We start from the raw sequence: 17,065 nt of genomic DNA, 5'->3' as shown, positions 1-17,065 counted from the left end.
GGTTTCATGTGGATACAGAATAGCATAGGAGACAGAATATACATCTACAGAATCCCACAGCCCCAAAACCATGGGGTTGGAGCAATAGTCTCTTAATGCTAATTTTTGGTAGCAACCTTGCAAGACAGGAGCAAATCTACTGTAATACAGTGCCTCCAACTCCCAACCTTGATTCTCTCCATGACATCATGGTCAACAGCGTCGAAAAGTGCTGAGAGATCAAGAGGAACCATCTTGCCCAGGAATGAATTATTGAGAGTGGGTGGCAGTTATTTAAAAAGCTCTAGATTCAGGGAGGTCCACTTCCTGAGGGGGCTCTCCACCACCCCTTTCAAGGCAGTGAACACAATCCTCTCAAAAATGTTTGAACCATGTCAGGGACCCACCCAGTCAATCCTCTCCTACTAGATTTCCCGAACATTGATGGACAGATTGAGCAGACATGTGGTTGGCCTCACTGCTCCAAGTGTCCTGTCCATTTCTTCAGGCCACAACAACTGAAAAACATGTTAGGGAAAATTCAATACATGGAACTGGAAGTGCACCATAGTCAAATCCAGGACTGGGCCATTTATGATTCCAGGCTAACTCCAGGAATCATAGCTTTATAACTGGGGAAAGCTTGCCAAGTTCTTCAATTGTCATGATATTCACAGGAATATGCTTCGCTTCATTAGAGGCATGTACTTTGAACTCTGCCTACTCTTTATCATAGTTTCTTCATGACCTCTAGTAGAGATCAAGAAAGAAAAAGCGTTCCTCTGGTAACCAACTCACAGAGAAACTGTCCAAAAACTATGCAAGATTTATTATATTAGCAATGAGTTTAATTTTCTTGCATGGTCTGAAAGTGGCAGAACAAGGGCAGGCAGCTTGGCGAGTACCGATGCCCACACTGGTAATTTCATGACCTAGTTTGCTTCTTTTAGCCGCCGGCAATTAACATACTTTGGACAATTATAAACTGCATAAATCAACAGGCTTCCCATATCATTTCAAGAACACTACGGATGCCAGGCTCAAGTTGGTGGACATGCTGTAATTACGCCACAATATACTTATTCTTAAATTGTTAACCTTAGATGAAAAAAACAAGACAAAACCTTGAATCAGCCCTTGTTAAGTCTTGTGTCGACTTGGAGACAACAGTTCAAGAACAATGAATTTCTGGATCATTTGCACTAGCCTCCCATTTCCAGACTTTTAGCATTTTTTTGCCATTAAATTTCAGCTCTCCCAGAGGGCCAGGCTCCTACGTTAACAATGCTGGGATTCTCTGAACTCTGAGATTCTCTGAATTCTTAAGACTACACATCTGTGCATTGCTCATGTGGTGTGGGGGTGGCAGTGAAGAGGTAGAGAGAAAATAAAGGTGTTTGGGTTGAGAGAAAGAAGGAAATGGCTCTTTGAAAGAAGAAAGAACAGGGCACTGTAGTAGTAGGTGAGAACTTCAAAACCGATGCCACTCTGATTAGGACAGTATGTTTCTAAGTCAGGGATGGGGAACTTGTGGGCTTCGAATCTTGTTCAAGAACATCTCTGGAGTACCACCAACTCCCCACACCTAGTGCTTCAAGTTCTGCCTGGATGTGAATTCTGGGTCATAACAATCAACTCACAAGGCAGAAGCAATTTTCTCCCCCAGAAGCTTACAAATTTTGCAAGAATGTCAGCAAATGCACAGACCCAAGATTCTTGTTTAAAATACAAATATTTGTTGATTCACAGCACATCCAACAACAAGCCAAGAACTGTGGAAAACATGGCAGGACAATTTGCAAGGAGATTAAAATGTTCAAAAGGCTCACAAGTGAGCTACTCAATGAATTGAAAGATGTTCATACAATTGAGTAAATTGCTCGCTGCTGACCACTAGAAGTTAATCCACATTCTGAATTCAAATCCAAAAAACTACATGGCAATATTTCCAACGTACAATTTTGAAAGCATTTTGAAATTAAGTCATGTTCATCTGTTTATTTGTATTCAAAGTAAAACGATTACAGTATTCAACTTTACACAGTAAGCTTCCTGTGGTTTCTTCCCTCCATTTGTACCTCTTACCCACTGAATTCCTTTGGTAACTAATAAATCATGTGATGGCACTTTGACCTTGAGGAACCAGGAGTAAATGTTGAAATTAGGACTCTGTCACCAAAAGATCACACACAAAAATGTATTTATTTAGCGGCAGCAGATCAAAGTCTGCTGCCTAAGGACACAGAGCAGAATGGGGTGGAGGAAGTAGAGGGAAGAAGTGCTAAAAATGAAGCAGCTTATTCTGTACAGCCAAGACTCTTTACAGACACATAAAATAAAAAGAGTTTTCTTTCCCTCCCCCACAGCTCAACATAGACCATAGTTCAATGTGGAGCCAGCAGCAACATAGCACGTTTCTCGCACAGTGGAAGGGAAGGAAGAGCAGCAGTGTTCAGGTTGACCTTTTTGTTCCAGTAATAGCTCTAGGTTGGTCTTGACCATAAGAACCACCAAAGAGCACAACACACCTTAGAATTTTAGAAATTCTCCCTTTACAAAGCTATGAGGGCTATCAGCAGCACCTTGTGAAGGCTCAAAGTCACTTCTCCAAGATTGTTTTAGCCGCTTGTAGAAATCTATATACCTTAGAACTCTTGCAAACATGAATCTAGAACCCTGTTCCAGGGAGAGATTGGGAGTAGTGATTTCAAGTGGAAAATACAACTGGTGGGAAAACACCTGCTCTTACCATTCCCATATCCCCAAGTACCCTATTGCTCCTCTGCACAGCCTCCGGATGTTACTTTTCATTTCAAAAACTACTCATAGAGTCACAGAATTGGAAGGGATCCCAAGAGTCATCTAGTCCAATCCCTAGTCAATCTAGTCAAAGCTGTGATTTCCCCCTCATGTTGCTTCAAATATAAAAAAGGTAATGGTAAGTCCAGTCAAAGGCGACTATGGGGTTGCGGCTTTCATCTTGCTTTTCAGGCCTAGGGAGCTGGCATTTGTCCACAAACAGCATTCCAGGTTGTTCTGGCACAACGGAACACCGTGATGGAAACCAGAGTTCACGGAAATGCCCTTTACCTTCCTGCTGCAGTGGTACCTATTTATCTACTTGCACTGGCGTGCTTTTGAACTGCTAGGTTGGCAGGAGCTGGGACAGAGCAATGGAAGCTCACTCCATCGTGGGGATTCAAACCGCCGATCTTCCGATCAGCAAGCCCAAGAGGCTCAGTGGTTTAGACCACAGCGCCACTCGCGTCCCCAAATATACAGTCATGTAACACAGTGTGCTTTAGAGGACTGCTGCCTCTCATGCATGCAAAATTGGCACTGTGATTAGTAGTCCAGGCACTTGCATATAGGCAGCGACCATTTGAGATGTGTCCGGTATGTGTGTAGCCACGCATTGTGAGGAACGCAGACCCAACAACATCATAAAAAGGGTCAGAACAGGGTGTTCACAGGCTTTTTCAACAGGTGTTCCAATTATATGTGATTTTACGCAAGCACGCAATGACCAGGAGTTGCCTGTATTTCAGGCTTGCAGGATCTCCTTTGCTGCTACTGTCTTTACTAGAACCTTAGTAATCGAGAGCCAGGTGCAAAATAATGGCAGGGCTGGGATTACGGAATTCTATGGCTAGCTCAAAATTTTGTTTTCAGTTTCAGAATGGATCTCACAGTTATGTCTGCTAGGTTGGCAGGATCTGGCCAACGTAATTTGGAAGGCCCCTTTCTGACATTATTGCTAAACAATTGGTAGTCAGAATTCTTGCTGCTGTACTGTAAATCACCTCTGCACATCCCTAAGCTCGCCTAGTCTTCTCCTCACTACTCTATAATTTTTGTCTGGGCAGCAAATTTTCCTCCTGGGGAAGTATCCAACCATGCAATTTCACCACCTGCAGTCTGAAAGTATTAAGACCAAGGAACCATTATGCAACCTCATCTGCTGTTTGTGCGAACTAGTAGGCCTAAGAAGCCTCAAAATAGCCTCACTCTACAGCAACCAGAGCAACCTTCCCTGTCCGTACAATTTGCAGTCCCATTATTTCACACGGTTGTCATGAGGATAAAATGAAGAGAGGGAGAAGTTTGCACTCCACCTTGAGCCCTTTGGAGAAAAGCTGGGATATAAATGTACTTTATATGCCACACTTGGCTCTGTATGATGAATAGATCAATCAATGGTTATTTTTCGTGGTGGTTCTGGGGACACTCCCATGTTCAGAAATCAGAAATACTACAGAAACCCAGCAGCTAGAGGGGAGCAGCAGTGGAAGAAGGTACAGTACTGTAGTTGCTTTCAAGCCCCGCTTGTGGGCTTCCTGGAAGCATCTGGTTGGGCACTGTGAGAAACAGGATGCTAGAGTAGATGAACCTTTGGTCTGGTTCAACAGAGTTCCTCTTATGTTTTCAATTGTTTGCATTTGCAATGCTAGGACTGCAATAAAACTTGAGATGTTGAACTGCACGGCTACATTACAATTACCTTATCAGCATTCCTAGTTTCAACTAGTTTTAAGTGGGCACAGTCAAATCTTACTCCTGATAAGATTGTACTTAAGAATGTTTCACATGTTTTAATGATTGGTGAGGAGAGAGAAAAATCAGTTGTAACACTTGCTGTTGCAAGTTGTTCAATAATAACCACTCAACAATGAGTTTTGAAGAGGTTTTTTACACACACACACACACACACACACACACACACACACACACACACAGAGTGAAGAGCACTGTAGAAAGACAAACACCACACATTTATTTACATTGCAAATGCTCTCATCATCCAAACAGTGCCGTCGCAATGGGGGGGTGGGGGGGCGCTCCCAGTTCCATGTCTACGGGGGTGACAAGAAGGCGCCCCGCCACGGCGGCGCGAGCAGCCATCATGCCGCAGGAGCCGCATGTGGAGGATCCCAGCGCTGGCGGCAAACCACTATGTACAGCGCATGTGAGGCGTCACACTCATGCACTGTATATAATGACGCTGCACATGCGCTGTACATAGCAGTTTGCCGTACAGACGGCGGTGGGATCCCTCCATCGCCGCTGCAGCCGCATGTAGAGGATCCTTCGTTCGCAGCTGCAGCCATGAGCAGAGGATCCCAGCACCGTCCGTATGGAGCTGCGCTGGCAGCAAACCGCTATGTACAGTGCATGTGCAGTGGTGCTATGTACGGCACATGCATCATATGTAGCGACATCACACATGCGCACTATGTAACGACGCCCCGCCCTGGGTGTCACAAAGCCTTTGTTTGCCCCTGCATCCAAATACAGCTAACAGCATGCATTCTGTTTAGGAGCACTGTCTTTCAAATCCTTAGTAGGAACACAGGAAGCTGCCTTATACTGAGTCAGACCCTGAGTCCATCTAGTTCAGTATTGTCTACACTGCCTGGGAGTGGCACTACAGAATTACAGGCAAGGAGTCTCTCCCAGTCCTTGCTAGAGATGTAGGGGATTGAATCTGAGACGTTCAGCATGCAAAGCAGAAGCTGTACCACTGAGCTACAGCCCCAGGAGGAACCAAATCTAATGTTTCATGCAGATGGAACTCAACTCTGAACAAACACCCAAACACACGAAAGACAAAGGCCACACTTATTCCAAAAATATTATTTCTGCTAAGATCTGCACAGGATGTTGCTTAATATCTGTACCCTATTCTTCTTCTCACAGAGCAGGCATAGCAACTTACAGAAAGCACATACACTATAATAAAAAGCTATGAAACAAACTATTAATAAATGTAAAGCAGTTCATTAAAAGCAACAAACAGAAAAACTAAAGTATTAAAAGCCGTTGAAATAATAATTAAAAAAAATCAGGTCTGACAACAAAGGGGGCACCAAGTCCATGAGATTTCATCGGCACTACAACCAAGACCACTCAACTCTTTGGTTATCAGGTAAGTGAGCGCAAGACATTGGCTTAGCTAGTTCACACATCACTTTAAACCATAGTTAAAGCCAGTGCTTTTTTTCTTAAAAAAATGTTTAGGGGTACTCTCATTTTCCTGCTCATATTGAAATACTGCCCCTCAATGAGGCCAAATTGAGATTCACAAAATGTTTAGGGGTATGCGTCCCCCATGCCCTCCTCCCGAAAAAAGCACTGCTTAAGCTAAACTAAACCATGGTTTTGTTTAGCGTTATGTCCAAATCCGGCCTCACATTTTATTTCTCTCCATCAAACCTTGAACTGCAACCAAGTTTTCTTCTTGGCCTATTGCTCAAAGTTTGTTTGGAGGAAATAAGACATAACACTAAACTAGGCCCTGACTTAGCTCCCAGCAGCATGGCAGGAACAGAAGTGGAGGCGGAGCAAAGTGCCCTCAATTTCAGCAGCATACATCAGCCTGCTGTGTGTTCAACTTTCCTATGGTTTAAACCTTTGACATGCAAACAAGGTCAATGGTACAGATAGGAAGACCTTCAGGCAGAAAAATTTTAATACGGGAGCAGATGGTTGTTGATTTAAATACAGTGCGGTTATGCCAACCCATAATAAACAGCATTCAGGGAAGCAGTTGGGGGGGGGGGATTTGCTGTAGCATTGATCCTTAGAATAAGAACATTTAAAACTTAAAACACTATATCTCGAAGCTATACCCTTCTATTCCATACTTCTATTAATAAAAAGAGTGAGAGGAAAGAAGCAAAACTACCCTGGCAACTTTAAAAACTGCTTGCTAAAAAGCCACTTGATAAACAAGAAAAGACAAGGAAACTCTAGGTGCTTGAAATAAGATAAGGCTACTTATGTCTCAACAGTGGCACATGCACATGGATAGGATGGTTGCTAAAAATATGCCCCCTGAGGATGGATCTGTTCTGAAACACTTTGGGCATAGAATAAATCACATTTCAAGCACCTGGACTTTTACTTTATTTCATTATTATTTTTTGCCTGCCAATAGTACTTTTGCAGTTTTGTGGTTGGTTTTTCTGACATTTTATAAAACACCTGAGAATATTACTTTCTGCCCTGCAATTTTAGAGGTTTCTTTACTTTATTCAAGTGACCTTTTTGAGAACTGACTTTAAAACCAGTAAATTATGAGGAAACAGTATAGCACCGAGCCATTTCTGATTTGAATTACACCTTCAGCAGATGTTTCGCTCCAGCCTCTATGAAATGGAATAAATTGTGTTTTAAGATCAAATTTTATTCCCACAAGGTTACAGTCGGCTTGCTATGTTTAAAGACTGCTTTCCTATTCTTTAGTAAATGTAAAAATGTAACAGACAGCACTGTTTACAGGAGCACCATCATTAACACCACAGTTCCCTTTTCAAATTCAGCCCAGAAAAATTCTCTCATTAAACCCACTATACAAGAAGAATGTTAACAGGAATTTACAAAGCAGCTGAAAGTACAAACACACACCCACGTTGGCTTATTAATTAACTGAGGCACTTTGAAATGCACAGTCAAATTTCTGGATGCAAGCATGGCGATCAATAGCAGTACTTCCCTGCTGAAAAGGTAGAATACTGCATTCAGTTTAGCAGCCACAATTCAAGGAGGATGTCAAAACACTGGAAAGAACTGATAGGAGACCTAGAAGAATTGTCTGTCACAGAAGGTGAAAATAGGAAGAATTTTCCCCAATTTAAAAACAGCTCAGTGCATCTAGTGATGTTTTGGAATATTCTTACTAGTTTAAGAAGAAAGTTGGAGACGCTTTTATGAAGCAATCTTTTAGGTACAGAATATCTTGTCTTAGGACAAAGGTCTGGACACCCACTGCCAATTAAGATTCTATTACGGGGTGAGCTCCTGTTGCTTTGTCCCAGCTTCTGCCAACCTTGCAGTTCAAAAGCATACCACTGCAGCAGGAAAGTCAGTGGCATTTCCGTGCGCACTGGCACTTGTCACAGTCTTCCGTGCTCAAGTAGCAGTTTAGTCTTGCTGGTCACATGACTCAGAAAGCTGTCTGTGGACAAACTCTGACTGAAACGCAGCCTGAAAAGCGAGATGAGCTCTGCACCCCATACTCGCCTTTGACTGGACTTAACCATCCAGGGGTTCTTTAGCTTTTACCTTGTTTATAAGAGAACAGTCCTGGATTCAAAGTCCCACTCAACTCCCATCATCCCTGTTGAGAATTCCATTCCTCCCAAGCTGCAGATGTGTGGGATTGTTACATGTCACATGTCTGTTTACATTCCAGCACTGGAGTCTTGTGAGAGGAAATTGAGATACGCTGTTTCCGCTCTGTATAGCTTTTGCTTTTGTAGTTCTCTCTCCGACGAAGAAAGACAGAGAGAGAAGCCATGTTTTCTTTGTTCTGTTACGTTTGATTTATTTTGCAATAAATTAGGCTTAGATGTTACTCCTCAAGGCTGAGCTTCTGTTTTGAACTCTGCTAATCGTGTGGTCATGGTCCCTGGATATGGGCCACATCAGCATGACAGGAGACCAGAGTGATGAATCCTGGGCGATGCTGCGTTGGCGGGGGAGGCACCAGGCCTTGGCGTTATCACCCAGCAATCCCTAGCTAACAGGACCAGTGGTCAAGGACGATAAGAACTGTAGTCCAAAAACAGCTGGAGACCCAAATTTGGGAAGCTCTGCTTTAGCCTAGTGAGATGCTGCTGCAAGAGTTTCGTGGACATTCACTGGATAGTGTCCACAATAACACTCTCCTAATTACTTCATGCTGTGCTCCTAATACTAGAACTGAGTTTTTTAAGAAATGCAGCTTATTGAGTCCGTACTAGGAATAGGAAGCAGACCAAAAAAGTAAGAGGAGCTTCAAATATAATGTAAGTCTTTATTACATCTTAAGGCAATGTAATTGGCAGCTATAGGGCTACTGCGGACAGTAACTGTCAGTCTTGTTTAACAATTCTTCCCAAGCATGCAAATAGCAGTTTATGACATTTCAGAAGCAAAGGAATCTCAATGTTTACACTTTTAAAATGATTTTTTTCTGAACAATGAACTTAACACGTTCATAAGTTTTATTTTATTTTATTGTTGGTGTTCTGACACTAAGTAAAAGCGAAACAAAAGAAGTGCCATGGTCAGACCACTTCCTGGTGCAACTTGACTTCTCCGCGACCCTTCCCCTCTGCAGGGAGGTGGGACCGATTCGGATGGTCCGCCCCCGCCACTTAATGGATCCAAATGGTTTCCAGAGAGTGGTAGGGGATGCTTTATCCCATGTTGATGGCCTTTCAGCTGATTCCCTGGTGGCCCGCTGGAATGTGGAGTTAACCAGGGCTATTGACTGTTTGGCTCCGAAGCGCCCTCTCCGATTGCATGGAGCCCGGACAGCCCCGTGGTTTTCCACGGATCTGAGGGCAATGAAACAATCGTTGAGACGGCTAGAGCGCCGGTGGCGGACGACCCATTCTGAAGCTGACCGGACACAGGTTAGAGCTCAGTGTCGAGCCTACCAAGTGGCGGTAGCGACGGCGAAGAAGGCTTTCTTCGCCGCCTCTATTGCATCTGCAGAAAACAGCAGCAGGAGACTTTTTCAGGTGGTCCGCAATTTAGCGGAACCACCTGCTACATCGGGGCCCAGTACGGGCCACATGATCTCCTGCAATGATTTTGCAAAGTTTTTTGCAGATAAAGTCGCTCAGATTCGGGAAGAGGTAGACGCCACCGTGGGAGCAGGGCCGGGGCGGGAGAGTGCTAGAGTTTTGTCTAGTCAAGTTGAGTGGGATCAATTCCAATCTGTTACCTCCGAGGATGTGGACAGGCTGCTTGGACGAGTGAAACCAACCACCTGTCTCCTTGATCCTTGCCCATCCTGGCTTATAAAAGCTAGCCGGGAAGGGCTGGGCGATGGGCTTCGTGGGGTGGTGAATGCTTCCCTCCGTGAGGGAGCCTTCCCAGACCCGCTGAAAGAGGCGGTTATTAAACCGCTTCTTAAAAAACCATCTTTAGATGCGGCCACGATGGCCAACTATCGCCCAGTCTCAAATCTTCCATTCTTGGGCAAGGTGATTGAGCGAGTGGTTGCTGAACAACTCCAGGCACGCCTGGAAGAAGCGGACCATTTGGATCCCTTCCAATCGGGATTCAGGCCTCATCACGGGACTGAAACTGCCTTGGTCGCACTGGTTGATGATCTCCGGCGGGCTAGGGACAAAGGTGAGAGCTGTTTCCTAGTTCTGCTGGATCTCTCAGCGGCGTTTGATACCATCGACCATAACATCCTTCTGGACCGTCTTGAGGGGCTGGGAGCTGGGGGCACTGTCATACAGTGGTTCCGCTCCTTCCTCCTGGGCCGTGTTCAGAAAGTGGTGGTGGGGGATGAGTGTTCAGACCCCTGGGCTCTCACTTGTGGGGTGCCTCAGGGTTCTGTCCTCTCCCCCATGCTTTTCAACATCTACATGCAGCCGCTGGGAGAGATCATCAGGGGGTTTGGGCTGGGTGTTCATCAGTATGCAGATGATACCCAGCTCTACCTTTCTTTCAAATCAGAACCAGTGAAGGCGGTGACAGTCCTGTGTGAGTGTCTGGAGGCGGTTGGAGGATGGATGGCGGCAAACAGATTGAGATTGAATCCTGACAAGACAGAAGTACTGTTTCTGGGGGACAGGAGGCGGGCAGGTGTGGGGGATTCCCTGGTCCTGAATGGGGTAACCGTGCCCCTGAAGGACCAGGTGCGCAGCCTGGGAGTCATTTTGGACTCACAGCTGTCCATGGAGGCACAGGTTAAATCCGTGTCCAGGGCAGCTGTGTATCAGCTCCATCTGGTACGTAGGCTGAGACCCTATCTGCCCGCGGACTGCCTCGCCAGAGTGGTGCATGCTCTGGTTATCTCCCGCTTGGACTACTGCAATGCGCTCTATGTGGGGCTACCTTTGAAGGTGACCCGGAAACTACAACTAATCCAGAATGCAGCAGCCAGACTGGTGACTGGGAGCGGCCGCCGAGACCATATAACACCGGTCTTGAAAGACTTACATTGGCTCCCAGTACGTTTCCGAGCACAATTCAAAGTGTTGGTGCTGACCTTTAAAGCCCTAAACGGCCTCGGTCCAGTATACCTGAAGGAGCGTCTCCACCTCCATCGTTCTACCCGGACACTGAGGTCCAGCACCGAGGGCCTTCTGGCGGTTCCCTCATTGCGAGAAGCCAAGTTACAGGGAACCAGGCAGAGGGCCTTCTCGGTAGTGGCGCCCTCCCTGTGGAATGCCCTCCCACCAGATGTCAAAGAGAACAACAACTACCAGACTTTTAGAAGACATCTGAAGGCAGCCCTGTTTAGGGAAGCTTTTAATGTTTGATGTACCATAGTATTTTAATATTCTTTTGGAAGCCGCCCAGAGTGGCTGGGGAAACCCAGCCAGATGGGCGGGGTATAAATAATAAATTATTATTATTATTATTATTATTATTATTATTATTATTATTATTATTATTATTATTGAACAGAAGTGGTCTAAGAGCTAGATAAACTTATACAAATGTATACAAAGTTCCTTTATTCATATTCAAAAGAAAGCACTGCAGTCATCAGCTGTATCCAGGCAGAAATGGGTAAAATGTTCGGGGAAATCCATACATATGGCAGCCCATGTCGGCAGTAGTTCAATAACTCCCCCCCCCCAAAAAAAAAGCTCAACAACTCTGCCAAAAAAAGGCTCTGTCCAGAATTTCACTCTTTAAAATATGGCAACCCTACTTAAAGTGGGTAGAGAAAGAGGTTCTCTTCAACTTAAAAACAGAATGGAAAGTAAATAAATTAAATTTTGAGTAGGGAACTATGCACACTGAAGCAAACATAATACAGTACTAACTTTACACACATGTTGATGTCTAAGTGGGCCATTACCACAAACATTTTGCAATCGTAGTGGAAAGAAATGTCGGTTTCTGCATATGGCTACCATGAAAACCCCAATAAAATATTAGCATGGGAAAATGCACTGTAAGTATGGCAGAGTTATAATGCCAATAATAAAAAATGATACAGCCATATTAAGTTCCAACCATCCCAACTAGTGTTATCATGTAGAAGTTTCAGCTACTAATAATGCAATGGAAATGGATCAGCCCCATACAAGAAGGAAATAGGAAATGAGGACTGTCTTAGGGACTCATTTGGAGACTCTGGCTGGAATTCAACATGGCACTACATTGAACATTCCATCTGTGCAAGCAGATACGCTTGCCAGATGGAATCATCCCCCACCTGCCCACTGCATGCTGTTCTGTGGGTTCTCTCAACCCCCACAGGGCCAATTTCAGGGGCACAGAGAGAGGAGAAGCAGGAAACCTTTGCACAGGACTTCCACTGACAGGGTGGATTCCTTAGATGAATCACACCCATTATATAGAGGTTTATAAAACTCAGGTTGTATCATGTGGGCAGAGGAGCAGGAAGGCAGAGCACGTGAGCCTAATGCTATGCATGGCAGTGCTGGCAGGGACTGAAGGGGCTTGCTGCCCAAAACCACATCTGGGGCTTGGGACCAGGACAGTAAAATGCTGGTTTAGTGCTATAAGTAAACCACACCAACATGTCATTCATGCTATATTTTTGAGACAGAAGCCTCAACAGGTTGGTTTTAATATACTTAAGGAATGTCATTATTACCTTTTTGCTTCCTCTAGGTGGCATAAGTACTCATAAGCGATATTCTGACGTCGCCTTTCATCCATTTCCTCCGCTGAAAGCCGTGCATCATCCACAATAGCTGTAGATACAAAATCATGTCTAATTACACGTAATGAAGAGTAACAATTACAGCTTGGGGGAGGGAATGATTTGTTAAATATGTGCAATTGCTTTTTATAAATTGGACATTATTAGTTTTAACTTAATGCATACATTTAATTACCGTTTGTTAAACAAATGTATATTTTAACATATATATATTTTTTAAAAGAAATATAGTATGAAAAGAAGGAAGAGAGGATCCTGAAAATGTGAATACTTTGCACCCAAAATTAACAGTTGCTTCAAAACAAGCTTACAAACTTGCAAAGTGTACTTTCAACATTCTACAGATAGTTGATACATACTTAATCATTTCAAGAATGCTCATCCCATTAAAAGATATTGTTTATTCACTTTTTAAAAGCAGTAATCTTGAGTAAGAACAACTGTGAGATATTATTTCCCCACCAGCATTTCAAAAGTAGAATGGTAAACAAAGGCTAACAATTAAGAGGACATTATGAACTTCAGTTACAAAACAGTAGAATATAAAATATTTAAGGGCAATGGTACTTAAGGGCAGCATGAAATGATAGATTTGGAGATTCAAATTGTAGTAAAATAATGCAACTTTCAGTCATATTCCAATTTGCTTCTTTTAGGAGAAAAATAGAAGGATCTCATCAAAACCTAATGATCATCCACATAACAGGAGTATAAAGCATTGCCATTCCCTGTAGCCTTCTGACTTTCAGCTGCATAATGCGGTTCTGCTAATTTCCTGGACCCATCTGAAGCTACTAACTTTGGAAGCATTTTTACCAATGAATTTAGTTTTTGGCCACATTGCTAAATGGAACATCCACATCCAGAAGCAATCACTTCTGCCCTAAGATTTTTTTTAAAAAGCCCTGCTGGATCAGACCAAAGGCCACCTAACCAGGAATCCTTTTCCCACAGTGGCTAACCAGATGCTTCTGGAAATCCCAAAGCAGGGCATGAGTGCAACTTAACTCTCTTGCTTGCGTTCCCCAGGATGGTATTCAGAGGCATACTGGAAATCATAGATAGCCCAATCATCTATCTATCATCCAGCTATCTTTAGTCATACTATACCTATACACACGGAATGTATCTAAAACAGGTTTCAAACTATTTTAATCCCTTTTTTCTATTCAGAAATTGGGAAGTAAAATTATATACTCACTTTTGTGGGACTTGATAAAATCTTTCACAAATACACACAACAATATGGCTTTCTAATTTATGATTGCAGAGGAGAGGAAGCTACATGAATGTTTTGAGCAGTTATCCATTTGTCTCTGCCTGAAATAACATCTTTGTGACTCCACACTGTCAGATTATAGATTATACATAGACAAGGAGGCTTCATGAGCTTTGCCTCTATAATTTAAAAGCACTTTTAATACTACTGTAGGGTTGCCTCAGTATGAAAGTTAGATTGAATTGGAGGAGTGTAAACAATGGTTCTTCTATTTATAACATACAAACAAAATGTCCATTAAGTTTGATGGGCAGGGTAGGGAATGAAAGTTTCAACCCCAACCCTACTTTCCTGCTATTCTTTCCTCCCATCCACAATCAAGGCCAAGGTTAAGGCAGCATGTCATAGGAGCCTGGGTCCCACTTTCAGTGTTAGCAGTTCCCAACCCCAAATTCCACAGGCATATTCTAGGGTACAACACCTTTGAAATGTTATAAAATGAAATCACAATCAGATCAGCTTACAATTAAAACAAAAGCATCATCATAATCAATAACTGGCAAGACCATATTCCCAAACCATCTCCTCCTCCTTAAAACACAATAAACCCTCAAACATTACAATATGACCTCCAGGTAAAGAACACTGCCCCCCAAACCAGGAGCAGTGTTTGGTATACGGTGATCAAAACAGCAACACTGTGCAATGTATACATCCCTCCTCACAAAGTGGGCTCCTGGTTTTGAAGAGAAGAATGAGAGGAAGAAGGAACCACCCACTTGTTGACTTCTGCAGCCATCAGTAGCCACCAGCAAGTTGTGCACCACCTCAACCTTGCCCCAGTTTCTCTGAAATTGTTCAGCAAATTTCATTCTGGTGGCCCACGGCCTGTCGAAGAATAGGCACAGACCAACCATGAACGGCGGCAGCGGCTGCTCAGAGATGGACCAGAAGTGATGGGAGGGAGGAAGTGATTAGAAAGGGGTAGAGAGAGGATTAGGAGTCAGGAAGACACAGAATTCTATTGTATAAAGATCTGAATTCTTGGAATTCACATTTTAATGCAAAAATAATGCAACAATACGATTGCTACAACAGGCAGAAAAATTATTAAGGGGTCCACCAAGATCCTAAGCATGTTGCAGTAATCTAACCTAGAGCTTACCAGAGCAAAGATAACAGAAGTTAGGTTATCCCTGTCCAGATAGGGGTGCAGTTGGGCCACCTGCCAAAGTGGATAGAAGGCACTCTGCACCACCAAGGCCACCTGTTATGCCATGAAGCTCAATGTTTAGATATGATGAAACCCTCTATTCAACCCTAAATATGTCAGCATTGTTGCTGAAATAACCATAAGCCACTGAGAAGCGCTATGGAAGGTAGGAATGTGTTCAGACTGGCAGTTTCACAGGAACTGCTGCAGAAGAGAAGACCTAAGTAATACTGTTCCAGATGTTGATATATACATAACAGCTTGTAGGCTTTGCAGATACAGATACTGATATATACAAGTAGAAAGCATTTCTGTTGCTCTAGCAATTCTAAGATGTAACACAGACTCTGACTCATGGACAGACTCACTGATTGACATGCCTTAATCATTTATATAGATGGCACTGGGCTGTTGCCATAGCAACTGGTTTGGCTGATGTTGCACCTGTTGGCTTATCTCATACATGGGATGATTTGCGCTCAGGAAAGAAATTAATCTGTTCCTCCATGTCCAGTTCCTCCAACGAAAGCTTTTCCTTCCATTGGTTTCTTGTGACTATAAACACCAAGCTGCTTCTTAACCCCATAGCTGGGGTGCTTCCGTGATCTTAGATTTTTCGTACTACCTTGCCCCTCCTATAAGGGCAATGAAATGTTGGCTTAAGAAGCTAAGATATCAATGAGTATTTTGTCCATGCATGCAAACCCTTATCTTATCTCTTCATAGCGTAACCAGGAAGTATTCAATTAACCAGTTTCCTGTTTTGTCTCAACCAGGAAACTTGGTTACCAGATTCACAACAAGCCCAGGGTATTAAACCAAGTTCAAATTGTGGTTTCAATATCCTGGCTTTTTCTGAAGCTGGAAACCATACTTATTTACATATTTATTTTAAAATCATATAACCAGTCTACTTTTTGAGGACTCAAGGTGGCTAACAAGTCAAAATACAAAAACAACATTTCAAAGTATAAAATAATCCCCAAATTTGAATGGAAAGGGAAGATTATGGTTAATTAGAGGCTTCCAGGTTAAAATTGCAGTTTACTCAAAACTGTGTGAAATACTTAATTTAATAAGCCTAGACAAGAACACTATATAATTGGCTGAACCAGCTCACTGTATCAAGTTTGTGTGTATAGGTAGAACTACACAAACCCTCAAATTTAAGAAAGTCAATTAAAAAACAAAGCTGGCACCTCTGGCATCAAGTGCAAATAGAAATGTGTGTGCACAAAAAGTCATCAGATAATAATGGCAAAAATGACAGAACTGCTGTTGATCTATTTGCCAGTTTATTTATTGGAATACTGCCCTTAAGTACCCATGGCACTTAGCAAAAATTATAAACAAAACAATGCAAAATCAGAACAAAAAAAAATAAGCAATCTAAAGCTTATTAGTTCCATATGGAGAATTTGGGTTCACTGTTCACACAGTTTGTGATATTTTGGCACCTGAATTAACAACCTCTGGTAAAAACAAAACACTTTGGCTGCAATCAGCTTATAATTTAAGTCAACAGGGAATAACTCAAGTTAATAAAAGTAGAGTTTATTCCACTGTAGTAAATTATTAGTTGCTAGAGAATTTGCTTCTTTTATCTGGGCTTCATTCCTCATCTCTTTGTTAGTGGTGCACAACCAAAACAGCTTTCAAAATAGATTAGTTTGTGCTATCTTATACTGTATGCAAGATTCTTTCTCTGCACTGATTAGTAGTGGGTTAGGCAAGGTAACTTTCATTTCTTAACTAGCGTTTCAATTATATAATCATGAAAGCTGTATGCAGCATAAGGAGTCAAGAAGAAGGGAAGGACAAATCCTGTTGTCAGGCAAGATAAGATAAACAAGACTAGAGATGATAGTCATATAATACTCTCCATTGTGATGTTTAGAAAAAGGGCTCTGCATCTAGAAATCTACAAGTAACAGGAATGAGGGCAAGCAGCAGCCATTGGAAAGAGAGAGAAAAACAACAATGCTTAAATATAATCCACAAA

At 42.8% G+C, this 17,065-nt stretch overlaps 1 protein-coding gene across 2 annotated transcripts in view; it reads right to left on the bottom strand.

Moving 5' to 3' along the window:
- The window catches only part of IQGAP2 (IQ motif containing GTPase activating protein 2), a 121,688-nt gene that overhangs the window by 84,428 nt on the left and 20,195 nt on the right, over nucleotides 1-17,065 (bottom strand). For both annotated transcript variants that reach the window (XM_081212622.1, XM_081212623.1), the window contains exon 2: nucleotides 12,563-12,662. In XM_081212622.1, coding sequence (XP_081068748.1) covers nucleotides 12,563-12,662 — 100 coding nt within the window. The remainder of the gene's footprint in view (nucleotides 1-12,562; nucleotides 12,663-17,065) is intronic.

The sequence above is a fragment of the Podarcis bocagei genome (assembly GCF_964188305.1).
Source record: "Podarcis bocagei genome assembly, chromosome: 11".
NCBI lineage: Eukaryota > Metazoa > Chordata > Lepidosauria > Squamata > Lacertidae > Podarcis > Podarcis bocagei.
The sequence above is the reverse complement of the archived record's forward strand: the minus strand, read 5'-3'. Positions and strand labels throughout refer to the sequence as shown.